Consider the following 21,639-nt stretch of genomic DNA (forward strand, 5'->3'; position numbering starts at 1 on the left):
TGCTGCCTCTTGACATAGCAGGCCAGTACCTGAAAAGAGATGAATGAGGAAGACTAAAGTCCAAAAATAAACTTTTCTTTACTGACTACTTGATGAGAAGTACATACATCAGATATAAAGCAAACCATTATGGGAACCTCCATATTCCCTGGTGAGGACCCCACAGGTTAAAGAGTATCGCTACGAACCCTCACAGCTAGTCTCAACTTCTAGTTCATTTGATCTTCAAGGGGGGTGTGGGCAGCTTTTCCACTCCTTTACAAATTGTTTAACGGACATCTGCCAGCAGTTCTGGCATAATAATACATAATAAAATCCATTTAAATAAATAAAAAAAGTTTAAGATTTTTGGCATGATATTTGCCTTCTAAATTGTACATCTGTAAAAAAAAAAAGTTAGAAGATAGTTTAGACTAGTATCTCTAATTAAAAAAATAATAATACATAATAACATACATTTAAATAAATAAAAATAAATGTTGTTAAGATTTTTGGCATGATATTTGCTTTCTAAGGTACGTGCTGCATTGTCAATTATATAATAAACACATATCTACCAGGTATATTACTGGTGAAACATAGAGGCTTGGGCAGATATAAATAAAATATATATTTTTATTATCAATTACATAAAATCATACATAAAACAAGACAAGGAAGTTTCATAGAAATTTGAATATAACTGATGGTAACAAAGATGCAAGAATTAAGAGACACTATGGGTATGACACCAAAAAGGGTTCAAAAAAGTATATAAATAAATATATGTCAAAGCCTCAAATCTTTACAGCCCATTAAGTAAAGTGCATAGTGCAATAAATTATATTAGGGCAAAAAATTAGGGAGGTAGCCTTGACTAATTAGAATGTGAACCTAAACAATGCTCCTATGTATGACCTGCTGTGTATATCCTAGTATGATGTATACATAAAGTGCATTGTGCTGTGCAAATTTAAATACCACCAATAAACTAACAGCAGCTCACACAGGAATAGGATACAATATACTATTGTGAATGAAAGGGTCAGAATATACCACAGCGTATGTATTCTATTACTTACATCAATGAGCCCATCAGTGACCCCGACAGTGCCATTTCGCCATACTGGCTTCCTCAAAAGGGGGCGTGTATGTGTACTACATTGTGGCGGTCTATTTAACCCCCCCCCCGCTCGCATTCACAGCTGATTCACATGTCAGCGTCGCCGGCATGCCTTTGCGCATGCGCAGCTTTTCGGGCTTCCTCCAGTGGAAAAATGACTTCCTGTGCCGCACGCCTGGAACGCAGGTGTGGAATGCACTGCATCCAGCAATGGGCGGAACATGAATTCACGGAGTCGCCCCAAACCGCGCATGCGCTGACCATGCGCTGAGATGAATGGGGAGGAAAAGAAAATGTGAGGAAGGGAACAGAATGGGCTATACTTTTAAGAGGTGGTATTTGACAAGGATAATAATATGTGTATATTATAAAAAAATATAAAAATGTGCAAAAGCTGTGACCAATATACTAAGATAAAATATGAAATTAAGGTGAATTTCTATATGAACGACTTCAATGTAGAGGGAAATATGATACAAAATTAATAAAAAAGTGTACTAACAAAATACTGTAATAACTGTAAAAAATACTACCAGCAATAAAGGTGATAGACTAAACTCGTATATTAAATACATACTGTACCTGGAAGTATATATGCATACTGGTATATACATACATACCTCCAAACACAACACAAACATAACAAATCAATTACATCCAAATACATATACAATTATTGAATAAATATACTAACAAAGTGCAATATATAAGATAACACACATTGTATAGCAGCAATACATATGCCAAGATGAATAGACAAAGAAACCACCCCACATATACTGCGGACCAGAATGATTGATGAGGTGACTGTGTAGAATAGATGTCCTATGGCTCCCTATAAAAGAAAAACTTCAAAGTATGATGAATTCAGGTAGTCCACATATATTCCAGGGATGAAGAATAGAATGCATACAACAGGAGACAGAAAAGCACCTCAAATGGTAGATCCTCACTATATATAATAGATTAAAAAAATGAGTTAAAAACAAGACACACAAACACGAAAAAAAAAAATAAATTAATAGCTAAAAACAGAAAAAAGGGAGGAAAATAAATAAATATACAATACATAATATATACAGGATCTAAAACCCGCAATATTCTACAAAAATACCATAAATCCTAGATTCTCATTTAGGCCACGCGGAGCCATGGTGCCTAATAGGTAAATCCATTTGCTCTCTCTCTGTGCTAGGGTTTTACCCAAATTACCTAACCTAGGTCCTAAATAGACTTGATCAATGGCCTGTATCTTTAGGCCTGAGGGATCACATTTGTGGTGAAGCCTAAAGTGCCTAGGGAGGGTTTTAAGCGTAGTAATGTCTTCTACTGTAGATGCCTTTTCAATATCCCTTATATGCTCTCTCGTTCTTATTCTGAGCTTACGAGTAGTAAGGCCTATATACACCTTTTTACATGCATGATAAACTACCCCTTTTGAGGAGCAGGTTAGAGTTTTCCAAATTTTAAAAATCCTGGTGCCATCATGATTATGAAAAGAGGTGGTTTTTAACCCCTTCCTGACATCGGACGTACTATCCCGTCGAGGTGGGGTGGGCCCGTATGACCGCCGACGGGATAGTACGTCCAGCGCGATCGGCGGCGCTCACGGGGGGAGCGCGGCCGATCGCGGCCGGGTGTCAGCTGCCTATCGCAGCTGACATCCGGCACTATGTGCCAGGAGCGGTCACGGACCGCTCCCGGCACATTAACCCCCGGCACACCGCGATCAAACATGATCGCGATGTGCCGGCGGTGCAGGGAAGCATCGCGCAGGGAGGGGGCTCCCTGCGGGCTTCCCTGAGCCCCCCGCAGCAACGCGATGTGATCGCGTTGCTGCGAGGGTCTTACCTCCCTCCCTGCCTGCTCCAGACCCGGATCCAAGATGGCCGCGGATCCGGGTCCTGCAGGGAGGGAGGTGGCTTCACAGAAGCCTGCTCAGAGCAGGCACTGTGAAGCAGCCTGCACTTCTCTCAGATCGGTGATCTGTCAGAGTGCTATGCAAACTGGCAGATCACCGATCTGTATTGTCCCCCCCTGGGGCAAAGTAAAAAAGTTTAAAAAAAAATTTCCAAATGTGTAAAAAAAAAATTAAAAAAAATATTCCAAAATAATGAAAAAAATATATATATTATTCCCATAAATACATTTCTTTATCTAAATAAAAAAAACAAAACAATAAAAGTACACATATTTAGTATCGCCGCGTCCGTAACGACCCGACCTATAAAACTGGCCCACTAGTTAACCCCTTCAGTAAACACCGTAAGAAAAAAAAAAAAAAAACGAGGCAAAAAACAACGCTTTATTATCATACCGCTGAACAAAAAGTGGAATAACACGCGATCAAAAAGACAGATATAGATAACCATGGTACCGCTGAAAGCATCATCTTGTCCCGCAAATAACGAGCCGCAATACAGCATCATCAGCGAAAAAATAAAAAAGTTATAGTCCTGAGAATAAAGCGATGCAAAAATATTTTTTTTTTCCATAAAATAGTTTTTATCGTATAAAAGCGCCAAAACATAAAAAAATAATATAAATGAGGTATCGCTGTAATCGTACTGACCCGAAGAATAAAACTGCTTTATCAATTTTACCAAACGCGGAACAGTATAAACGCCTCTCCCAAAAGAAATTCATGAATGGCTGGTTTTTGGTCATTCTGCCTCACAAAAATCGGAATAAAAAGCGATCAAAAAATGTGACGTGCCCAAAAAGTTACCAATAAAAACGTCAACTTGTCCCGCAAAAAACAAGACCTCACATGACTCTGTGGACCAAAATATGGAAAATTTATAGCTCTCAAAATGTGGTAACGCAAAAAATATTTTTTGCAATAAAAAGCGTCTTTCAGTGTGTGACGGCTGCCAATCATAAAAATCCGCTAAAAAACTCGCTATAAAAGTAAATCAAACCCCCCTTCATCACCCCCTTAGTTAGGGAAAAATAAAAAAAATGTATTTATTTCCATTTTCCCATTAGGGTTAGGGCTAGGGTTGGGGCTAGGGTTAAGGCTTCAGTTAGGGTTGGGGCTAAAGTTAGGGTTAGGGTTGGGGCTAAAGTTACTGTTAGGGTTTAGATTACATTTACGGTTGGGAATAGGGTTGGGATTAGGGTTAGGGGTGTGTCAGGGTTAGAGGTGTGGTAAGGGTTACTGTTGGGATTAGGGTTAGGGGTGTGTTTGGATTAGGGTTTCAGTTATAATTGGGGGGTTTCCACTGTTTCAGCACATCAGGGGCTCTCCAAACGCGACATGGCGTCCGATCTCAATTCCAGCCAATTCTGCGTTGAAAAAGTAAAACAGTGCTCCTTCCCTTCCGAGCTCTCCCGTGTGCCCAAACAGGGGTTTACCCCAACATATCGGGTATCAGCGTACTCAGGACAAATAGGACAACAACCTTTGGGGTCCAATTTCCCCTGTTACCCCTGGGAAAATACAAAACTGGGGGCTAAAAAATAATTTTTGTGGGAAAAAAAAAGATTTTTTATTTTCACGGCTCTGCGTTATAAACTGTAGTGAAACACTTGGGGGTTCAAAGTTCTTATAACACATCTAGATAAGTTCCTTGGGGGGTCTAGTTTTCAAAATGGGGTCACTTGTGCGGGGCTTCTACTGTTTAGGTACATTAGGGGCTCTGCAAACGCAATGTGACGCCTGCAGACCATTCCATCTAAGTCTGCATTCCAAATGGCGCTCCTTCCCTTCCGAGCCCTCCCATGCATCCAAACGGTGGTTCCCCCCACATATGGGGTATCAGCGCACTCAGGACAAATTGGACAACAACTTTTGGGGTCCAATTTCTCCTGTTACCCTCGGGAAAATACAAAACTGGGGGCTGAAAAATAATTTTTGTGGGAAAAAAATTTTGTTTTATTTTTACGGCTCTGCATTATAAACTTCTGTGAAGCCCTTGGTGGGTCAAAGCACTCACCACACATCTAGATAAGTTCCTTAGGGGGTCTACTTTCCAACATGGTGTCACTTGTGGGGGGTTTCTACTGTTTAGGTACATTAGGGGATCTGCAAACGCAATGTGACGCCTGCAGACCATTCCATCTAAGTCTGCATTCCAAATGGCGCTCCTTCACTTCCGAGCCCTTCCATGCGTCCAAACGGTGATTCCCCCCACATATGGGGTATCAGCGCACTCAGGACAAATTGGACAACAACTTTTGGGGTCCAATTTCTCCTGTTACCCTCGGGAAAATACAAAACTGGGGGCTGAAAAATAATTTTTGTGGGAAAAAATTTTTGTTTTATTTTTACGGCTCTGCATTATTAACTTCTGTGAAGCCCTTGGTGGGTCAAAGCGCTCAAAACACATCTAGCTAAGTTCCTTAGGGGGTCTACTTTCCAAAATGGTGTCACTTGTGGGGGGTTTCAATGTTTAGGCACATCAGTGGCTCTCCAAACGCAACATGGCGTCCCATCTCAATTCCTGTCAATTTTGCATTGAAAAGTCAAACGGTGCTACTTCTCTTCCGAGCTCTCCCATGCGCCCAAACAGTGGTTTACCCCCACATATGGGGTATCAGCGTACTCAGGACAAATTGTACAACAACTTTTGGGGTCCAATTTCTTCTCTTACCCTTGGGAAAATATAAAATTGGGGGTGAAAAGATAATTTTTGTGAAAAAATATGATTTTTTATTTTACGGTTCTGCATTATAAACTTCTGTGAAGCACTTGGTGGGTCAAAGTGCTCACCACACCTCTAGATAAGTTCCTTAGGGGGTCTACTTTCCAAAATGGTGTCACTTGTGGGGGGTTTCAATGTTTACGCACATCAGGGGCTCTCCCAACGCAACATGACGTCCCATCTCAATTCCTGTCAATTTTGCATTGAAAAGTCAAACGGCGCTCCTTCCCTTCCGAGGTCTCCCATGCGCCCAAACAGTGGTTTATCCCCACATATGGGTATCAGCGTACTCAGGACAAACTGTACAACAACTTTTGGGGTCCAATTTCTTCTCTTACCCTTGGGAAAATAAAAAATTGGGGGCGAAAAATAATTTTTGTGAAAAAATATGATTTTTTATTTTTACGGTTCTGCATTATAAACTTCTGTGAAGCACTTGGTGGGTCAAAGTGCTCACCACACCTCTAGATAAGTTCCTTAGGGGGTCTACTTTCCAAAATGGTGTCACTTGTGGGGGGTTTCAATGTTTAATCACATCAGGGGCTCCCCAAACGCAACATGGCGTCCCATCTCAATTCCAGTCAATTTTGCATTGAAAAGTCAAATGGCGCTCCTTCGCTTCCGAGCTCTGTCATGCGCCCAAACAGTGGTTTACCCCCACATATAGGGTATCGGCGTACTCAGGACAAATTGTACAACAACTTTTGGGGTCCATTTTCTCCTGTTACCCTTGGTAAAATTAAACAAATTGGAGCTGAAGTAAATTTTTTGTGAAAAAAAGTTAAATGTTCATTTTTATTTAAACATTCCAAAAATTCCTGTGAAGCACCAGAAGGGTTAATAAACTTCTTGAATATGGTTTTGAGCACCTTGAGGGGTGCAGTTGTTAGAATGGTGTCACACTTGGGTATTTTCTATCATATAGACCCCTCAAAATGACTTCAAATGAGATGTGGTCCCTAAAAAGAAATGGTGTTGTAAAAATGAGAAATTGCTGGTCAACTTTTAACCCTTATAACTCCCTAACAAAAGAAAATTTTGGTTCCAAAATTGTGCTGATGTAAAGTAAACATGTGGGAAATGTTACTTATTAAGTATTTTGTGTGACATATCTCTGTGATTTAAGGGCATAAAAATTAAAAGTTGGAAAATTGCAAAATTTTCAAAATTTTCGCCAAATTTCCATTTTTTTTGCAAATAAACGCAGGTAATATCAAAGAAATTTTACCACTATCATGAAGTACAATATGTCACGAGAAAACAATGTCAGAATCGCCAAGATCCGTTGAAGCGTTTCGGAGTTATAACCTCATAAAGAGACAGTGGTCAGAAATGTAAAAATTGGCCCGGTCATTAACGTGCAAACAACCCTTGGGGGTGAAGGGGTTAAATGATTGCTGCATGCTTTACAAGTGTTACAAGGGAAAAATCCCTGGAGCTCAGACTTCATTCTACCTCCAGGTGAACCCATATAATGGCTGTGTACCAAAAGGTCACCCAAATTCTTAGAACGTCTAGGGGTCATTAGTGGTCGATTGGGTAGAATTTTTCTCAGAATTGGATCTGACTGTAGAATGCCCCAGTATTTTTCTATTATTGTTACCAGTTCCGGCCATTGCTTATTATATTCAGTGATGAACCTTACATAATTAGAGGTTTCTATTTTGTCTTTTTTATTTCTATTTTGATTCTGATTGTAGAGGAGCTCCTCCCTGGTAAATCTAGTGGCCTTTTTAAATCCCTTTTTAATAAGTCTTTTACTGCACCCACGGTCACTCAGACTATGAGCTAAATCTGATGCTTGCCGCATAAAGTCATCATCCGTGGTGCAAATTATTTTTAGTCTCATAAACTGGCCAGTAGGGATACCTTTAATTGTAGATCCATGGTGGGCAGAAGCCGCATGTAGCAGGCTATTAGTCGCTGTATTTTTCCGGAACACATCTGTAACTACACTACCATCAGCAAGGGCTTCAATTTTGAGATCAAGAAATTCCACTTTTCTCCCATAATTAAAGGTAAATCTGATATTTAATTCATTGTGGTTCAGCCTTTCCATGAGTGACAACAAGTTTTCAACAGAATTCTCCCATATAAAAATGACATTGTCAATATATCGACTCCACCCATGTATGGCTTCACTTCCCACAATAACCTCTTCCTGGAAGATCTTTCTCTCCCAGAACCCCATAAACAAGTTCGCATACGAGGGGGCACACAGGGCCCCCATTGCTGTTCCTTGTTCTGGCAAAAAAATTTCCTTATTAAAAATGAAAATATTATGTTCTAAAACAAATTTAAGGAGCAGCAATATAAACTCAATCAAGGGGAGGATCCAGATTACTCTCGTATAGGAAATGGGAGACTGCCAGTAAACCATCCTTATGCCTTATGGACGAATATAGTGCCTCCACATCGGCCGTAACAAAAAAAGCACCTTCTCCCAACTGCAAAGAGTCCAACCTCCTCAACATGCTAGTGGTATCCTTTGTATAGGAGGGTAATGTTAGTACTAATGGTTGCAAATAGTAGTCTATTACTGCACAAATACTCTCACATAATCCACCAATAGCAGACACAATGGGTGTCCCAGGCGGGTCTATTGGGTCTTTGTGCAATTTTGGTAGGATGTAAAAGGTCGCTAATCTAGGTTGCAATTTTGTAATTTCTTCCACTAATTTTTTAGGGATGATTCCATCCTCATATGCCGTTTCCAAAATACCAACCAGCTCTTGTTGAAATTTGGTAAAGGGGTTGTAATGTAATTTCCTATAACACTTACCATTATTTAAAATTTTGGCAACCTGTCTCTCATACAATGCACACAGCCAAATCACTGTATTTCCACTTTTGTCAGCCTTCTTAATAATTACATATTTCAAAGATTGCAACTCCCCAAATGCTCTTTTTTCCTTACCACTCAAATTAGAAACCCAATTAGGAATCGGGGGCAAACTTTCCACATCTTCAGTCACTAGATTCGTAAACATTTCGACAGCTGAGCATGTGCTCAGATTTGGAAATTTACGTGATTTACTAATCAAATGGACTGGGAAATTACCCTTCTCCATTATTTTATTCTCTTCCAGAAGGTCTTCCAGGTTTTTCAAGGTTTCCCTTTCAACCTCAGTGTAGCATGTCTGGTCCCAGTCATTTCTATGATGTAACTTTTGTAAAATGACTTTTCACGCAAATAAATGCAGGTCCTTCACTACCTGGAATGTGTCTAGATGTGAGGAGGGAGAAAAATTAAGACCTTTTTCCAACAATCCTATTTGAGAATCACTAAGGACATGCTCTGAAAGGTTAATTACCTTGGGTTTGTCATTTAATCTCCTATTCGTCCTCCTATAGTTGAATATGTCAGGGTATTTTCTGTTGTCACGATTCTCACGATTACTTGCTCTAGTTTGCATGCGGCTGTCACTGGTACTTTCAGCTTCGCTGCATGACGTGCTACTCTCTGCATAAGACATCTGTTCACGTCTTGTGCTCCCAACTTTGCTCTCGATATTGAAATTGAAGAGCTGCAAAAAACTCTCAAAAGACAGCTGGCTGCAGATAAAATGGAGAACTTCATTAAAGCAATAGATAAAGATATAGATAAATGGGAAAATGACATAAGTGAACTCAAACTTAAGAAATTTATGAGGGACTCAGCTGACTTTGAAGCAGACAAAATCTTTAGATGGCAATTCCGCAAGAAAAAATCTGCATCTGGTAGAGCTAAATAGGATTGTTGGAAAAAGGTCTTATTTTTTCCCCCTCCTCACATCTAGACACATTCCAGGTAGTGAAGGACCTGCATTTATTTGCGCAAAAAGTCATTTTACAAAAGTTACATCATAGAAATGACTGGGACCAGACGTGCTACACTGAGGTTGAAAGGAAAACCTTGAAAAACCTGGAAGACCTTCTGGAAGAGAATAAAATAATGGAGGAGGGTAAGTTCCCAGTCCATTTGATTAGTAAATCACGTAAATTTCCAAATCTGAGCACCTGCTCAGCTGTCGAAATGTTTACGAGACTAGTGACTGAAGATGTGGAAAGTTTGTCCCCGATTCTTAATTGGGTTTCTAATTTGAGTGGCAAGGAAAAAAGAGCACTTGGGGATTGCAATCTTTGAAAGATGAAGTTATTAAGAAGGCTGACAAAGGTGGAAATACAGTGATTTGACTGTGTGCATTGTATGAGAGACAGGTTGCCAAAATTTTAAATAATGGTAAGTGTTATAGGAAATTACATTACAACCCCTTTACCAAATTTCAACAAGAGCTGGTTGGTATTTTGGAAACGGCATATGAGGATGGAATCATCCCATAAAAATTAGTGGAAGAAATTACAAAATTGCAACCTAGATTAGCGACCTTTTACATCCTACCAAAATTGCATAAAGACCCAATAGACCCGCCTGGGACACCCATTGTGTCTGCTATTGGTAGATTATGTGAGAGTATTTGTGCAGTAATAGACTACTATTTGCAACCATTAGTACTAACATTACCCTCCTATACAAAGGATACCACTAGCATGTTGAGGAGGTTGGACTCGTTGCAGTTGGAAGAAGGTGCTTTTTTTGTTACGGCCGATGTGGAGGCACTATATTCGTCCATAAGGCATAAGGATGGTTTACTGGCGGTCTCCCATTTCCTATATGAGAGTAATCTGGATCCTCCCCTTGATTGAGTTTATATTGCTGCTCCTTAAATTTGTTTTAGAACATAATATTTTCATTTTTAATAAGGAATTTACTTTGAAAGAACAAGGAACAGCAATGGGGGCCCTGTGTGCCCCCTCATATGCGAACTTGTTTATGGGGTTCTGGGAGAGAAAGATCTTCCAGGAAGAGGTTATTGTGGGAAGTGAAACCATACATGGGTGGAGTCGATATATCAACAATGTCGTTTTTATATGGGAGGATTCTGTTGAAAACTTGTTGTCACTCATGGAAAGGCTGAACCACAATGAATTGAATATCAGACTTACCTTTAATTATGGGAGAAAAGTGGAATTTCTTGATCTCAAAATTGAAGACCTTGCTGATGGTAGTGTAGTTACAGATGTGTTCCGGAAAAAGACAGGGACTAATAGCCTGCTACATGCGGCTTCTGCCCACCATGGATCTACAATTAAAGGTATCCCTACTGGCCAGTTTATGAGACTAAAAATAATTTGCACCACGGATGATGACTTTATGCGGCAAGCATCAGATTTAGCTCATAGGCTGAGTGACCGTGGGTACAGTAAAAGACTTATTAAAAAGGGATTTAAAAAGGCAACTAGATTTACCAGGGAGGAGCTCCTCTACAATCAGAATCAAAATAGAAATAAAAAAGACAAAATTGAAACCTCTAATTATGTAAGGTTCATCACTGAATATAATAAGCAATGGCCGGAACTGGTAACAATAATAGAAAAATACTGGGGCATTCTACAATCAGATCCAATTCTGAGAAAAATTCTACCCAATCGACCACTAATGACCCCTAGACGTTTTAAGAATTTGGGAGACCTTTTGGTACACAGCCATTATCTGGGTTCACCTGGAGGTAGAATGAAGTCTGAGCTCCAGGGATTTTTCCCTTGTAACACTTGTAAAGCATGCAGCAATCATTTCAAAAGCACCTCTTTTCATAATCATGATGGCACCAAGATTTTTAAAATTTGGAAAACTCTATCCTGCTCCTCAAAAGGTTTAGTTTATCATGCATGTTTTCCATGTAAAAAGGTGTATGTAGGCCTAACTACTCGTGAGCTCAGAATAAGAACGAGAGAGCATATAAGGGATATTGAAAAGGCATCTACAGTAGAAGACATTACTACGCTTAAAACCCTCCCTAGGCACTTTAAGCTTCACCACAAATGTGATCCCTCAGGCCTAAAGATACAGGCCATTGATCAAGTCTATTTAGGACCTAGGGGAGGTAATTTGGGTAAAACCCTAGCACAGAGAGAGAGCAAATGGATTTACCTATTCGGTAATAATGGCTCCGCGTGGCCTAAATGAGAATCTTGGATTTATGGCATGTTTGTAGAATATTGCGGGTTTTAAATCCTGTATATATTATATATTGTATATTTATTTATTTTCCTCCCCTTTTTTTCTGTTTTTAACTATTAATTTTTATTTTATTTCGGGTTTGTGTGTCTTGTTTTTAACTCATTTTTGTTATCTATTATATTTAGTGAGGATCTACCATTTGAGGTGCTTTTCTGTCTCCTGTGGTATGCATGGGATTCTTCATCCCTGGAATAAGTGGACTATGTGAATTAATCATACTTTGAAGTTTTTCCTTTATAGGGAGCCATAGGACATCTATTCTACACAGTCACCTCATTTTTTTTTTTTTTATATAGCGCTAACATATTCCGCAGCGCTTTACAGTTTGCACACATTATCATCACTGTCCCCGATGGGGCTCACAATCTAAATTTAACGATTGTAATCTGTCTTGCTCAGGATGAGGGGATATATGCACCATTATGTTCAAAGCAAATGGTTACATTATAGTTCTATGGTAATTTTATACTGTGAAGGAAAAAAATAGACAAGCACAAAAATTGTTTTTAGACAATTTGGAGGTTTTTCTAAGTTGTTTTGATAAAGTGTCAAATTTAAAATATATTAAATTTGTTTTGAATATATAATGCTACAACAGCTGGAACTGTCTTCAGGAAAGTATGTACAATTTTTCATTTATTTGCTTTGTGCAGATGCTTACACAACATCAGAAGTGACGTATGTATGGACTAGAAATGCCACAGATTCTGTTGTGGTGGCACCAGACGGCTCAAGATTAAATCAGTATGTGCTTTTAGGTCATTTGGCTGGGAATGAAACCATTAAGTCAAGTACAGGTAAGTGCATGAGTTTCACTTATATTTGACATCATGGACTAATACAGATTATCAAATATATATTATATACTATACTATTGTATAATCTAAATTCATACTTTTATGAAATGTCATGTACCATAGCCAGTGTTACACCGAATGCTTATTTTGATCTGAGTTTATTTTTTAATCATTTTAACCAATTGAACAATCTTAATTGGCTGAAGGAAAAAGAAGACAAAAATTCTTCGGCCTTCCCCATCTCTACTGCCCACTCATCAAATTTTTGTCTGGTTTTGAGTCAGAGCAGGTCTTTTGTTTTCTTCAGTTGACTAGGCATCCTGATGTCATAACTTATATTACTTCTCAATATGATGTTGCAAGGTATAGTCAGCATTGGTACTGCTGAAGACCAAACATAGAGCCAACATACAGGTGTATTCAACTGGTAAGTATGTGTTTGCCTCTAATGGTGAGAAGGACATAAGATGGAAATGCACCACTAGATAATAAACCATAATGCTGGAGGAAGAGTATAATGCTTTGTTCCAAAAGATATTTGTCAGAGTGTAATTTCCGGCTAGCCGCGGCTTGATATCGGTCTGTGATAGTATCCTAATAGATGAGGTTATGTAGATCCAGGGTCCGGTTCATAAGAATCATCCTCCCGGAGTTAGTTTTGCAAGCTGATCTTTTTTTTGAGCTGTAATTAGGGATGAGTGAACCCAAACTGGAAAGTTTGGGGTTCTTACCGGACATCTAGTATAAGGAACTGAATCCCAAAAACTGACTTTTTATCAGATGTCCGGTTTACGCTTGGTTCGGAAACTTAATAAAGTTTATTGAAAGGCTGCAGCGCAACCAATCAACAAGCTTTTAAGCTATGGGCACTTCCTGAGCCATCCAAGTTTTGGCATTGCTGTAATTGGTCAGCACAGTACATGACCTGGAGTGTACAAATGCCTGATCACAAGTGCCGCCACCATTCTGTTCTGATTAGTATAGGGTCAGGATGACACAGCTGGAATGATGGTTTGAATTTGACTGCATACTTTAGAAAAAGGCTCTTTGTGTATTCTGCATGTGCCTCAGTGGGAGTACTGTGCCAAAAAGCCACTGTGTGTAGTCTTCATTGATATATGTGGGAGTGCTGTGCCAATCATCTGCAGCTGTCTCATTGCCATTTGTAGGCACAAAAATAATAATTTTGCTCTACCACTGTTTCTATATGAGCAGTGTGCCTTAAAAAATAAATCTGCTCTTCTGCTGTCTCTTTGCCACTTGTGGGTCATAGCAATAATTTTACTCTACAGCTTTGTCTACACAAGTAGTGTGCCTACTCTGCAGGCATTTCTTTGCCATTTGTGGGCCAAAATTTTACTGTATTGCTGTGTCTATTCAAGTGCTGTGCCTAAAAAATAAATCTACTCTGCAGCAGTCTCTGAAATTTGTGGGCCCAAAGACATAATTTTACTCTACCGCTGTGTCTATACCAGTAGTGTGCCTAAAAAATAATTCTACAATGCAGCTGTCTTTTTTGTGAGTAATGTGCTAAACAATAACTCTTCTCTGCTGCCATCTCTGCGTGAGTAATGTGCTGAAAAACCACTTCCAACAATGAGGAGAGCAACAAATAGGGAGCAAGGACATGGTGGCGCTGGTGTAGCTGCTGCTGGTGGTGGTGTAGCTGTTGCATGGAGAAGATGTGGTCATTTTTTGCCTCCTATGACTCAAATGAAACACATTCATCTGGTGCACACAGGCAACAGGACGTTCTGCATCATTTTGTAATGGCGAGTATAGATGCACGAAATGGAGAGTCCAAAAGATGCTGAAAAGGTCTAGATTGGATGGCTGAGAGTGCCTCAATTTCATTCACATTATCTTCCTCCCGGTCCACTGCAGAAAGTGCAGAGTTCAAGCCCCAAGTTATGCAGCAGTCTCTTCTGCTTTTTAATGATTCTGTTGGCTTGCGTTATGTGGCCCATCCAACTGGCCCTGTTGCAGAAGTGGAAGAGATTGAGTGCACTGAAGCTCACCATTTGTTAGGTTGGAGGATGAGTAGATGGGAGGGCTATTGCACATGGTCAGTGGATCACCACAGCACATATCAGAGGATGACGAAATACAGTTGCCAAATGCAGCATCTTTCTGCAGTGTGCAGACCGCAAGGAGGACAGGGGTGAGAAGTGAGTGGAAGATGATGGGGATATCCCAGACCCCACATGGAACGAAGGCCATCCTAGTAATATGCGGTGAAATCTTGTTGAAGCACTGGGCCTAGCCAGTTTGATCCATATCCCTTGCCTGGCACTTGTGCAGACCTTGGTGGTGCGGAGCTTCCTGAAAAACTACACATACATGTCAAAGCTACTGCTGAAAATGCAGGCAGTGTATGCACGCTTTCAGCGCTCTCACCCTGCTGCTACTAGCCTGACTGTAGTGCAGCATCACTTCTGCCTTCCCCCTCACCACCTCGTATGCGACGTACCAAGAAGGTGGAACTCCACCTTACATATGTTGGAGTGACTGTGCGAGCAGCAGCCGGCAGTAGTGTAGTTTCAGCTGCATCACACATGGCAGAGTTGCTCTGCAGAACAACAACACTTCACCACTAATAAGTGGGAATCCATGAGGGACGTGTGTGTCATGTTACGTTGCTCTGAACACTCCACCAATATGGCCAGTGCTGATGACACCATCATCAGCATTACTATACTACCTATAAAACTGCTGAAAAGAAAATTCAAGTGCTGATAGGTGAGGTGGTGAGGGAGCAGGGCCAATTCAAATCGTTATGAGGCCTGTCATCCACCCATGGCTTGGAGGGTGGGTTACAGTACAAACAGTGGCCAGGTACCCAGTTGTAAAGCCTGGTTACATTTTGATAGGATGAGGATGGGAAGGAGGAGGAGTTCACAGGACAGAGGCACTCAAAGCCATTCAAAGCAGCTCATGGTCATCACTGGAGCGTGATTGGGGGGATACAGAAGACCTAGATATTACACCTCCCACCGAGGACGGCTTGTCATTATCATCAGGCAGCCTTACACACATGAGCCAATACATGCTGCTATGCCTGCACAATGACAACCAATTGCCTGTATTGCCTGTGATGAGTACTGGGTGGCCACCCTCCTGGATCCCAGCTGCAAGGACAATGTACCATCATTACCTATCACTGAAGCAGGATCACAAAATGTGTGAATACAAGCACACGCTAGCAGAGAAACTACTGATGGCTTTCCCACATGATGATGATGTGGAAGTCACTAGTACAAGGAGGAAGGAGGGAGTCACTAATGCAGCTGGGGCACCACCACCACCTCGGAAGGCAGAATTAGCATGGCTAAAATCTGGCAAAACTTTATGAGCACACCACAATATCCGGCACCACCATCTGATATGGTCCATATTAGCAGAAGGCAGAGTTACAATAACATGGTGGAAGAGTACCTCTCTACACATCTCCATGTCCTAACTGATGGGTCTGCCTCATTTAACTTCGGGGTCAACAAATCAGGCAAATGACCTGAGCTTTCCTTTTATGTCTTGGAGGTGCAGGCCTGACATATGGCAAGAGTACTGTCGGAATGTGTGTTTATCACAGCAGAGGATGTCATTACAGACAGGCGCGTCCACCTTTTCACAGCCAACATGAGGAAGCTAACATTCATTGAAATGAACCAGGCATGGATCCCACAGGATTTTTATGACTAGTCAACTATACCAGTCACACCCAGCCAGTAATAAACTCAATTTGCCATTTGTTTAATTTGGGTGCCACTTCCTCATATAAAGAAAACAAAAAAACTGTTAGCCACCTCCTCTTCTGCCTCTTCAACCTACACATCTGCGTCCACCTCCTCCATTTTCTCCTCCAGTTGTACTTCTGCCCCCTAGGTGTAGCTTGTTAGTTTATTTTCAGTTAATGCTATGCTCTTTTAAGCCCTTAACCCCTGAAGGTTGTTTGCATGTTAATGATTTTTACAAATCTGACCACTGTCCTTTTATGAGGTAATAACTCCAGAACGCTTCAACGGATCTTGGCAATTCTGAGACTGTTTCTCGATACATATTGTACTTCATGTTATTCATAAAATTTCCTCAATATTACTTGCATTTATTTGTGTAAAAAATGGAAAATTGGAGAAAATTTGGAAAATTTTGCAATTTTCAAACTTTGAATTTTTATGCCCTTAAAACAGAGATATATTTCACACAAAATAGTTAATAAATAACATTTCCTACATGTCTACTTTACATTAGCATAATTTTGGAACCAACATTTTTTTTTTGTTAGGAAGTTATAAGGGTTAACATTTAACCAGTGATTTCTCATTTTTACAGCAAAATTTACCAAACCATTTTTTAAGGGACCACCTCACATTTGAAGTCACTTTGAGGGGTCTACATGGCTGAAAATACCCAAAAGTTACACCATTCTAAAAACTGCACCCCTCAAGGTACTCAAAACCACATTCAAGAAGTTTATTAACCCTTCAGGTGTTTCATAGGAGCAGAAGAAATGTGAAAGAAAAAAAATAATTTTTATCTTTTAAGTCACAAAAATGATCTTACAGCAACAATTTTTTTTATTTTCCCAAGGGTAAAAGGAGAAAATGGATCACAAAAGTTGTTGTCCAATTTGTCCTGAGTATGCTGATGCCCCATATGTGGGGTGGAACCACTGTTTGTGTTTAGAAGGGAAGGACCGCCTTTTGACTATTTCAAGCTAAAATTAGCTAGAATTGAGATCGGATGCCATGTCGCGTTTGGCGAGCCCCTGATGTGCCTAAACAGTGGAAACCCCCCACAAGTGACCCCATTTTGGAAACTAGACCCCCTAAGGAACTTATCTAGGTATGTGGTGAGAATTTTGAACCCCCAAGTGCTTCACTAAAAATTTTTATTGCCCGGGAGTGAAAATAAAAAATCCTATTTTTTCCCAGAAAAATGATTTTTGTCCCCAATTTTTAATTTTCCCAAGGGTAACGGGAGAAATTGGACCCCAAAAGTTGTTGTCCAATTTGTCCTGAGTATGCTGGTACCCCATATGTGGGAAAAAATACTGTATGGGCACACTTCAGGGCTCGGAAGTGAAGAAGTGATGTTTTGGAAAGCAGACTTTGATGGAATAGTCTGCGGGTGTCATGTTCTGTTTGCAGAGCCCCTGATGTGCCTAAACAGTTAAAACAAAAACAAAAGTGACATTTTGTAAACTAGACCCTCAATGAACTTATCTAGATGTGCCCCCTTTTTGGAACTAATCTACTGTTTGCTGTAAAGTAAATTAGTAGTGCATGGAGGTGTGGTACAATTTGAAGCGATCCTTCATACACAGGCCAGATTTTTCGGGGCAGGTGTCGCATTGATAAATTGTGTCCTTGCGTATTCCCCTTTTGTAACATACTCGGCACCTTTTTTGTGACTTACCTCTTTTTCCAGTTTGGGGGACCTCTCCAGGGAAATGCTGACCTGGTACAATACGAGCACTTTCAGTTCCGGAAGAACTGGGGCCCACTCTCTCCCTCGTGCCAAATATCAGGGCCTTAACCACTACCTCCTGAAACTGAAGGTATGACGTATTGGTGTGGCGTGCACATCGTGACAGCAGGAAAGCGTTGAGCATTGCCATTTGTACGATGTACATGGACAGCTTTTTGAACCACACCTTGGCCTTTCCCAAAGCACTGTACAGTTGGAGAAGTTGATCAGAGAGATCAACAGCCCCCCCATGTTTTTATTGTACCCCAGTACACAGTCCGGTTTGCTGACCTGTGTAGAGGTACCCCGTACAGTGCTGAGGGCACTGCCATCACCATGTATGGTGGTCAAGAGAAAGACATCCCTCTTGTCCTTGTACTTGACCACCAACAGGTGGTCAGTACATTGGGCTCTGCTGTCACTCCTTCTGAGCATCTGCCCAAGTAGCATTTTTGGGAGGCCCCTCTGATTTTTGCAGACAGTACCGCAGGCTGTGGTACCTCACACAGAGAGCGATTTGAAGAGTGGGATGCTGGAATAAAAGTTATCAGTGTAGAGGTGATAACCTTTATCCAGCAGTGGGTGCACCAAATTCCACACAATTTTCCCACTCACTCCCAGGACAGGGGGGCACTAAGGGGGTTCAATCCTGGTGTCCTTCCCTTCATACACTCTAAAGCTGTAGGTGTACCCTGAGGTACTCTCACACAGCTTACAGAGTTTGATTCCGTATCTGGCCCTCTTGCTGGGCAGTTACTGATGGAATCTGAGCCTTCCCTTAAAATGAACCAACGACTCATCCACGCAGATGTCCCTTTTAGGCACTTGCACTTCACCAACCTTTTTGTTGAAGTGTTCAATGACAGGCTGAACTTTGAACAGACAGTCAAAGTTGGGGTCATCTTGTGTGGGACACTGTGCATTATCGTTATAATGCAGGAATTTGTGGATGGCCTCAAAACGCATTCGGACCATGACCATTTGGAACACTGGAGTGTTGTTTAAAATATCAACACTGCAATATTGCCAAATTTCTGGCTTCTTCAGGAGCCCCATATGAAGGACCAGGCCCCAAAACTGTATCATTTCAACTGTGTCTACAGGAGACCAGTTAGGATATGATGAACCGGTGTTTTGCTCCAAAAATTGCCGAGCGTACAAATTAGTTTGCTCCACCATGAGGTTTGTAGCAATATGTTATATGTTCATGTGGCCTCTAGGGGTCTCACTACTTTTATGTGTGTTCTATATTCTTTGTTTGGAACTTGTTGGATGTTGTTGTACACTGGATTCATGTAATGGAGGTTGAGACATGATGTGAATAAAGAGCCTGGAGATACTCAAAGAGTGTGATTCATGACAGGATTCATCAAACAGAACATGGTGGCAGCCGGGCACAGAACCTGCAAATTCTCAGAGCTTATATGAGGCTGGAACTGCACAGATCACTGCAACTGTAAGTACAGATTCCCTGACAGTACAGCAAAATGGAGACTGGTCTGAAGCCCCCTCAGAGACTGGATGTCACTTCATGTAATCTGTCCCAGACCTGGAGACATTGGAAGGAAGAGTTTACACTGTATGTGGATCTGACTGTGGGCCCCACTGACGACAAACGGAAAGTAAAGCTGTTTTATTACCTAATTGGGGAAAATGGCAGATAATTAGCCCACACCTTGCTCCCAGACACAGACAACCTCCTCCTAGCAGACATTGTGCAGGCATTTGATAAACACTGGAGGATGGTGAAAATGTGGACAGATATCTGACAGAGCTGAGGAGACTTGCAGAAACATGTGGCTTTGGAGAGATCAGGGACAGTCTAATCAAGGACAGAATGGTGTGTGGCATAAAGGACAGTCATCTCAAAGAAAGATTACTGAGAGAGGAAGGCATGACTTTAGAGAAATGTATGCAAATCTGCAGGGCTGCTGAGCTCACACAGCACAGCCTGAAGATGATGGCAGGCACCAGTGAGAATGATGATGACAAGGTACATGCAGTATCTATGAAAGGAAAGACAGGACCAGACTACCCTATAAACACTGTCCACTGCAAGTATTGTGGGAAAAGACATGAGAGAGACAAAACCAAGTGTCCAGCATATGGGGAAACCTGCAGGTCATGTGGCAAGAAGAATCATTACTCTGCTGTCTGCAGGCAGGGAAGAGGCAAACAGTACAGACAGCTCCACGCTGTGACACCAGACACTGACAGTGCAGAGGACATTACATGGCTACAAATGCAGTCTACAACAGAGAAAGTCAATGTAGTCGGGCAGTCAGTAGTGAAGGATGCCAAGCAGCTTTATGCAACATTCTTGTTGGATGAGAAGCCCATTAGATTTCAGCTGGATTGTGGAGCAAGCTGCAATGTAATTTCATTTGATCTGCTAAACAAACATGTTTCTATTGAGCCAACTGACAAGGTACTGGTGATGTACAACAAAAGTGTTCTAAAACCAATGGGGACATGTAAGTTAAAAATACGAAACCCATGTAACAGAAAGAGTTATAGAGTTGAATTTACCGTGTTACGGGGTGGTAACCATGTACCATTACTGGGAGTAAAAGCAGTTCAGGCAATGGACTTAATAAAAGTACAGTCTCAGAACATTATGTCTGTTGAAGTTGCCCAGGATATACAAAATCCAAAACTAAATGCAGAGCACAACTTGGACATGCAGAAAATAAAAGCAGAGTATGCTGATGTATTTGAAGGTGATGGGTGCTTTGAAGGTAAATATAGGCTAGAAATTGACAACACAGTGCAGCCCACCAGATTACCCACAAGAAGAGTGCTTGTAGCTTTAATGCAACCGCTGAAAGTAGAACTGCAAGATCTACAGAGAAGAGGCATGATAGCACCAGTCCATAAGAGCACAGATTGGATCAGCAGTTTGGTCATAGTGCAGAAACCATCGGGCAAGTTAAGAATATGTATTGATCCTAAGCCACTCAACAAGGCGCTGAAATGAAACCATTACCCAATGCCAACATTAGATGATGTCCTACCAGATTTATCAAAGGCTAAAATATTTTCTGTATGTGATGTAAAAAATGGATTCTGGCATGTGGCCCTGACTGAAGATTCAAGTTTAACATTTTCTTCACCATTTGGATGCTTTAAATGGCTGAAAATGCCCATGGGACTAAAACCTGCTCCAGAGATATTCCAGCAGAAATTGATGCAGGCTTTGGAAGGACTTACTGGAGTGAAGACAATAGCGGATGATATCCTGGTAGTGGGAGAAGGTGAAAATATGGAATCTGCAGTCAAGGATCACGATCAGAAGATGATACAATTTTTGGTCAGATGCAGAGAAAAAAACATAAAGCTGAATTTGGACAAATTCAAATTGAAAATGACAGAAGTGGCCTATATTGGTCATCGACTGACTTCAACTGGGGTCAGAGTGGATCCTGAAAAGGTGAGAGCAATACAAGATTTGCCTACCCCTACTGATGTTTCTGGAGTACAACGATTTTTGGGCATGGTGAATTATCTCTCAAAATTTTGCAGACATCTGTCAGACATGTGTGAGCCACTGAGACAGCTAACCCACAA

At 40.9% G+C, this 21,639-nt stretch overlaps 1 protein-coding gene across 3 annotated transcripts in view; it reads left to right on the forward strand.

Moving 5' to 3' along the window:
* Positions 1–21,639, forward strand: part of GABRA2 (gamma-aminobutyric acid type A receptor subunit alpha2) — a 291,356-nt gene that overhangs the window by 205,055 nt on the left and 64,662 nt on the right. For all 3 annotated transcript variants that reach the window (XR_013220060.1, XR_013220061.1, XM_077279822.1), the window contains exon 7: positions 12,463–12,606. Coding sequence is in view for 1 of the 3 variants with exons in the window: in XM_077279822.1 (XP_077135937.1) it covers positions 12,463–12,606 (144 nt within the window). In the remaining 2 variants the exon portion in view is untranslated. The remainder of the gene's footprint in view (positions 1–12,462; positions 12,607–21,639) is intronic.

Source organism: Ranitomeya variabilis, chromosome 1 (genome assembly GCF_051348905.1).
Source record: "Ranitomeya variabilis isolate aRanVar5 chromosome 1, aRanVar5.hap1, whole genome shotgun sequence".
In the NCBI taxonomy this organism is placed as follows: domain Eukaryota; kingdom Metazoa; phylum Chordata; class Amphibia; order Anura; family Dendrobatidae; genus Ranitomeya; species Ranitomeya variabilis.